The 7,142-nt window shown below is 30.8% G+C and overlaps 1 protein-coding gene across 3 annotated transcripts in view; it reads right to left on the bottom strand.

The window, feature by feature from the left end:
- The window catches only part of LOC122630626 (venom allergen 5-like), a 9,030-nt gene extending 5,422 nt beyond the window's left edge, over nt 1–3,608 (bottom strand). Inside the window, exons 1-2 of one of the 3 annotated variants that reach the window (XM_043815342.1) lie at nt 3,072–3,579; nt 2,304–2,378 (exon numbers count right to left, since the gene is read on the bottom strand). In XM_043815342.1, the coding sequence (XP_043671277.1) occupies nt 2,304–2,328 (25 nt within the window). In that variant the 5' untranslated portion in view covers nt 2,329–2,378; nt 3,072–3,579. Of the gene's footprint in view, nt 1–2,303; nt 2,379–3,071 lie in introns of all 3 variants that reach the window. The other 2 variants (XR_006327531.1, XM_043815341.1) reach the window with 2 other exon arrangements.
- Between the last annotated feature and the right edge of the window lie 3,534 nt (nt 3,609–7,142).

Raw genomic sequence — 7,142 nt, 5'->3', positions numbered from 1 at the left:
TTTTTTTTTTTTTCATATATATACGTACATAAATTTCGCTTAATGGCCGCCTTTTAATCCGGGTTGTTAATTTCAAAATATCAGAATTTTCGAAAAGGTTTCGATAATGGTGCGGTTATCCTACGGTATTTCCTACGTAGGGGTATTTACGACGTCAGTTCGATGTATATATACATACGTCCCATATGAGTTTGCCCACGGACGATGAAATTTTCCGATATATACATACATAGGATATATACCTATATATAGATATTTCGCCGACATAAACCTTGACGGGTAATTGGATTTTCGGTAGTTACCACGATTATAAATTTTCCGGGCGATACGTTGCTTGCATTCAATTCAATTCTTTCTAAAAGGACATTCATGTCGTTATTCGTGCATGAAGCGCGTGTTAGATATCGAAAATGTTCGCATAACGAATGGGAATCGTTTAGAAAGGGAAAGTCATTTATTTGTATAGGAAATGCGTTTTTTTTTTTTTTGTTAATTTTTGTTTCCTTGCTTTTTTGTCCTTTTATTCTTTTTTTTTTTTTTTTTTTTTTTTTCGTTCGTGTTCAATTCCATTAAATTATATTAATTCTTTTCGTTCCTTCAATTATTAATATTCTTAAATAATTTCGTACGGCTTAAGGATTAACCGACCATTTGTATTTTATTTTTCTATCGTCGATCATTATCAATAGTTTTTGAAAGTTTTTATTTATTTACACAAATCCCTGGTTATACGTGTTACGTTCTATTTTACGAACCAGACCGACGAGAAACGTTTGAATAATTTTCGTTTTCACCGATCGAAAGTACTCGCGATGCTTCGCTCCCGAGTTAAATTTACACCTCGAATCGATATTCTGACTCGACATCTCTCTCTTTCTCTCTCTCTTTCTCTCTATGATACGACAGTGAAGATCTATTGTATATCTATATCGAATATAAATTAATTAACAAAACGTTATCTATAGCTACATTCTATTTCGAACTATTTCGAGATAGTTAACGTTGATTCTATTTACGCAAATTCGTTGACCATCATTTATTAGGACGCCGAATAAATTGTCCTTTCTTTTATGTCGTGAGAGTATCGTAGTGTATTAGAAAATAAAAAAAAAAAAAACACAAAAATAAAAAATAAAAACGAACATATATTTCAATAAAAAGTCATTCACAATGGAATCACCAACTCGAAATATTCATTATCGTGTTATCTTTCGTTCGATATTGACGGTCGCAAACAAGAAATGACAATTTTGCTAATTCAATTTCCTAAATAAGTCAATTTGTTAATTATAAAAGCCCAATACCTCGATTTTTCAAAAATGTCAATTTCGAGAGGAAAACAGACAGACAGACAGACAGACAGAGAGAGAGAGAGAGAGATAGAGAGAGAGAAAGAGAGAGAGAGAGAGAGAGAGGGGGGGGGGCAAAGGGAGAATAGGTAATCAATTCATAAAGAGTAAAGAACGAACGAAAGAAAGAAAGAAAATTTCCATTGATTTTACCACGTTATTAATTAACTATGACATACATATATACATACATACATACGTATCTACATATGTTATATGTAGTATGATGTACGTATACGAGAAATGTATGTATGAAATCAATGCCGAGTTATCGATCCAACTAACAATCAATACGAGTCAATCCTCGTGGAACAAGGAGGGGAGAAAGGAATGAGAGAGAGAGAGAGAGAGAGAGAGAGAGAGAGAGAGAGAGGATAAACTTTGAATAACGTAAAATCGAATGCAAAACTCGTCGTCGCTTTATAGTCAATACCGGACCCTCGTCACACGCAGTCCATTTAAGTGTGATCCACGATAAACGGGATGAAACACTAATACCTAGTATATGTGTAAAGCGATGGATCGAAGAGAGAATCGAATCCTGCTGTTATATACCCATTGGCCAAGCCCTTCTCATTTCCGCTAAGAAAAAAGATAGTGACGTTTCAGACAGTCGTTACGACGGGAACATAACGAGTGCATTAATTTGATTTATACGTTCTTCTGTCGGACGAGAGAAAGAAAAGTGAGGCTGTAGCGAACAGTCGTTTACTCTATATATACCTATATTTCTCTCTCTTTCTATACATATATATATATATATACATATATATAGGTATGTATATATATATATACATATTATATATATATATATATATATCTAGATATATGTGGATATATGTTTGTTTGGATGTGTTTGTTGATGTCCATATGTATGTGTATATGAACGTACGTAGGTGGACGTTTAGAACAGGTGGTTATTAATCGACGAAAGGAAAACAAAGCATGCCTTACCCATTGCTCGTCGTGTCATCACCATGCTCCCATTTAATTAAGGGCGATTTTAATCCAAGACGAAAATGATCATTTCTACAAAGCGTGCGCATTTTATTATACCACTACGAAGCTCGACTCATTCTCGCTTATTTCAGTCTTTTCCTACTCCATGCTTTTTTTTCTTTTTTTTTTTTATTGTTACCATTTAATTATTATTATTATTTTATCCTGTTGTCTCTTTCTTTATCATCTTCTTTTCTGAATCTTCTTCTTTTTTCGCAAACGTTGAGAAATATCTTGACAATCATTTTGGAATTAATTTGACTCATTTCTTTATTTTTATTTTTTTTTTTTTCTTTTTTTCTTTTTTTTTTTATTTTTGATTTGTAATTTTTTGTAAAAGAGGAATAGTTAATATTCCTATGGGAGTATTCCTTTGGAGATATTTTTCGAATGATCGAAGTATTCTTAATCATGGAAATATGTTTTCGATCGATAAGATTAATCGAACATGATGTTATCGTAATTTAATAACACCCTATAATCCAGTATTATTATTTCTATCGTCCGACCAAGCAAGTATATGTTAGAACAACGTCGGCAAAGTAAATATGTTTCTTTAATTAATATTTAAAACTTTTAATCTCTTTACGTAAAGCTAGTCCCATTATTTTTTCAAATGATAATTTAATTGGTATCGATCAAAGAAACCACGGACATAGACCACAAATATATACGTATGAGGTATATATATACATGTGTGTGTGTGTGTAATCGTTTACTTACGTAGTATCTTCTTTCCCGTGCAATTAGCTTGAACCTTGTCGAAGGACATCAGAAGAAAAAAAAGTACAGCAAATTGCATGGTAGACCGGCAAAAATTTTGTTCCAATTTCGAATGCATATTGGTGTTCTTGATGGTTCAGTTTTCTCACGTTAAAAAAAGAAAAAAAAATATATATATATATAAATATAAATATACAAATGAGAAGAAAAAGAAGAAGAGAAAAAGGAAGAACAACGGTTAAAAAAAGAGGCAACGAGAAAAGGTACAAATAAAAAAAGAAAAAAAAAAAAAGAAAAGAAAAGAAAAATGAGAAGAGAAAAGCAGTAGTGGTTGAAGCAGGTTCACAAAGCACGTGTGTCGAACTTAGTCAGCAAGGACCGCGATATGCCGATTAAATCGCACGAATTTACGATCCCTTTCGAAGAGACACATGGAGAGTGTGCGAACCGGTCAGGAGATCGAGAGAAAGACTAATAGTCTGCCAGGCCACCACTCCTGTCTTTATATTTATTGAGCTACCTCTGTGTGAATACATCGATTAATTGTCAATGTAGAAGTGTTCATGATGATGTGACGAGTATGTGTATGGGTGCGTGAACAAGGGAGGAGGGAGGGTTAGAGAGGGAGCGGAGGATTGCCCTCTCTTTCCATCTAGTTTTCTGTTTTTTATCTTTTGTTCTATACGTTATATCAACTACCTCTTCTCCTCTTCCTCCTCCTCCTTCTCTTTTTGTCCATATTTTTTTTTATTATATATATTATATATATTTTTTTTTTTTATTTACAGATAATCTTTCAAATTTTATAGAAGGTATTTAATATTTGATGTCACATTAATATCCTCAGCTCGTATATCGTTCATCATCATTGACAAAATATCAATATATAATAATATGTCATATGTATTCCATGTAATTACGTAATTTCTTTGTTTTCTTCTTTTAAATTGTTTTCGTAGTATTGTCACGACGACGATCGGCCGATAATAGAATTTGTTATCTTTCTCTCTCTCTCTCTCTCTCTCTCTCTCTCTCTCTCTCTGTCTTTCTCTCTTTTCTCTCTCTTTCTTTCTTTTTTGTTCTCTCTTGTCTCTTTTATACGATCGAAGCACTACTTGCATGCAATCCTTTCGAATAAGAGTTGAACAGGCTTGCCAATGTGCATATACTCTTTGATCCCTAACATGTCGATGGACAAAGGCCTTTTTGCTCGTATCAGGTCCGAATGAATCGTCCTATATATATATATATATATATATATATATATATATATATATATATATATATATATATACATACACACATACATATAATATATATATGTGTATATATATATATATATATATACATGTTGAAACAGAACAGAGTTCGAGTTGAGCATAGGCCGTATGATTCGATTTGGAATTTCACGTGAGCGTCTACGCTTTGATGCCTATTTCGATGGGAAACGATCGGATCGACTCGATCAATTTCGAATTAGATCTGCTTCGCTGATCTTCTTTTGCTACTGAGAAATCTTCGATATCTACAAACATTTCAAGAAAGTTTTCTTTCCTTCTTTCTTTCTTTTATATATATATATATATATATATATATATATATATTTTTTGGTCCATACGAAATCCTTCCTCCTTCTTTTCTGTAATGTAAAGCAAAGATATAATTAACATTTTCGAAATCTTTCCTATAGTCGTAAAGTAAATATCCCCTTTTTCCTCGAACGAGTCATCAATTTTTTCCTCTCTTTCTTTTTTTTTTATAAATACTTTTCAACATTATACAAACAGATATATATATATATATATATATATATATATATATTCGATGGGAAGGAACCAAGGCGAAATAAATCAATGCTGCATAAATTAACGATCGAACCTGCGAACAAATGGTCCACTTTGCTTCATTGAAAATTCTGACTTTTTTTTTCCTTCGAGGCTATTATAAATAAATATATTTATTTTTAATCGTCGAATATCTCCCGTCAAAAGAATTATTTTCCTGTTCGCGCACGATTTTTATATTTTTATGAATAGTAGTAGATAATCGAAAAAATTGCTTGGGTCTCGTGTTTATAACGTTTCTTTCTTTCTTTCTTTTTTTTTTTTTATTTCGTATCTTTTTTCTATTTTTATCTTTCTTCCCTCGCGTGTTCTATTTCGGAGAAACTAGTATCATTAAAACTGCATTATTTAAAATAACTTGGAATTCATGTAAATCTTTCATGATTTCTTAAAGTCGTTTAAAAGGTGTAAAAATGTTCGTAAGACGTTTAGTGATGATTATAGCTATATATTATTTTCTTTCCTTTTTTTCTTTTCTTTTTCTTTTCTCCCTGTTCGATCAAATAGATCACTCCTTTAACTTGATTAAGCGACGAATCATTTTTCAAAGAGAGATTTAATCCAACTCGGAACAAAGCATTTCATCGTCATTGTCGGACTCGGGTAAAATTTTCCAGTCACTCTGTCGTAATTAATCAAAGGAAATCGAAACGTTGTCCGACGTATTGTAACACTCGATTAACGATATTTATGCATTTCTAATTACTTCGAGCATTCGATTTATTCCAATATGTACAATATATATTTCGAATTATATATATATATATATATATATATATATATATAAAATTTTTTAATCGACCGAAAATTTGATAAAAATGATTATAGTATAAAACAAGAAAAAAAAAATGTCACCCATGTATACTCACGAGTGATTTTTTTTATAATTATAATATGATTAGTATAATAAGATTAAAGAGATAAAAGATGTCCGAACGTTCGTGTAGAGATAACAAGTCGGGATAAGAATGATGATAATAATAATAATAATAATAATAACAACAACAACGATAAAGTAAACTTTTATTACCCTCAATTAAGTAATCGCTGAGTTTTTCCCTTGCGCATTAAGAAATTGATCGCACGAGACTGCGTGGCGTGTTCCTTTAGGAAATTTGACGTCCGTTAATTATACGAAAGGTCGACGAGAGAGAAGGTCAGCGGGGTAAGACGTGAAATGAACAAAAAAAGAGAATCATTAACGAGACACATTAATAACGGCACAATGATCTGATCGAGGTCGAAATCTTGTATGTATAATTCTTTCTTTTTTTTTTTTTTTTATAATATTTTATATATACATAGTTATTATCCCTTAACATAATCTATATTTTTGAATAAATCTTTTCAAAGATAAATTAATAATCAACGTCTCCTACGAAACGATCTACAGTTTTACCCTCGGTCAATCGATGGTTTTTAATCATTAAATATATTCTTACATTTTTAATAATACATTTTTTATTATCTTCAATATCGAATCGTTTATCGATATTTATTATAAATAAGTAACGTTCAATTGAATAAATGCCATTCATTTGATAAGACGATTAATATCGAAGGATTACAAATTTATCGTAAAACGAATTAAATATTTCTTGGAAGTTTCTTATTGAAAGATTTATATCGAATATATATATATATATATTTATTTATTAAATTTTATAAACATATTTAATGATGAGGGAATGAAATGATTTAATAAAAAAGATAAGAGTATCAATTTTACATAATATGAGATAATATTATTAAGAGTTTTATAAGCTTTAATTTTAAAATACATTCTCGTTAAGTCTGTACAATTTATGAAATATATGAGTGAAATACCGAGATAAAAAGAGAGAAAGAGAGAGAGAGAGAGAGAGAGAGAGAAGACAATCGTGGGAACCATTTTAATTTCATATTTAATAGAGACTTATGTTAGAAGAGCTAATCTCTCTCGCGTTTGTTTTCCTACGAATAATTAATAATGATGGCGTTTAATAAGCGATATTAATGATGATAACGTACCTAATTATTTCTCGTGTCCTTTAGTATAGTAAAACCGTACTCCTTACGAATTACTAATAGTAAAAGATAAATGCTTCTTCTTTTTTTTTTTCCTCTAGGGATCTGACACGTATTCTTTCTTTTTTCTTTTTTATGACGAAAAAATAAAGTCTACTTAACTTCGTCGAAAAAGATCAAGAAATCTATGCGATCGTATGAACATAAAAAAGAAAAAAAA

The sequence above is a fragment of the Vespula pensylvanica genome, chromosome 7 (assembly GCF_014466175.1).
Source record: "Vespula pensylvanica isolate Volc-1 chromosome 7, ASM1446617v1, whole genome shotgun sequence".
Classification (NCBI taxonomy): Eukaryota; Metazoa; Arthropoda; class Insecta; order Hymenoptera; family Vespidae; genus Vespula; species Vespula pensylvanica.
This window is presented reverse-complemented; position numbering and strand designations above follow the sequence as displayed.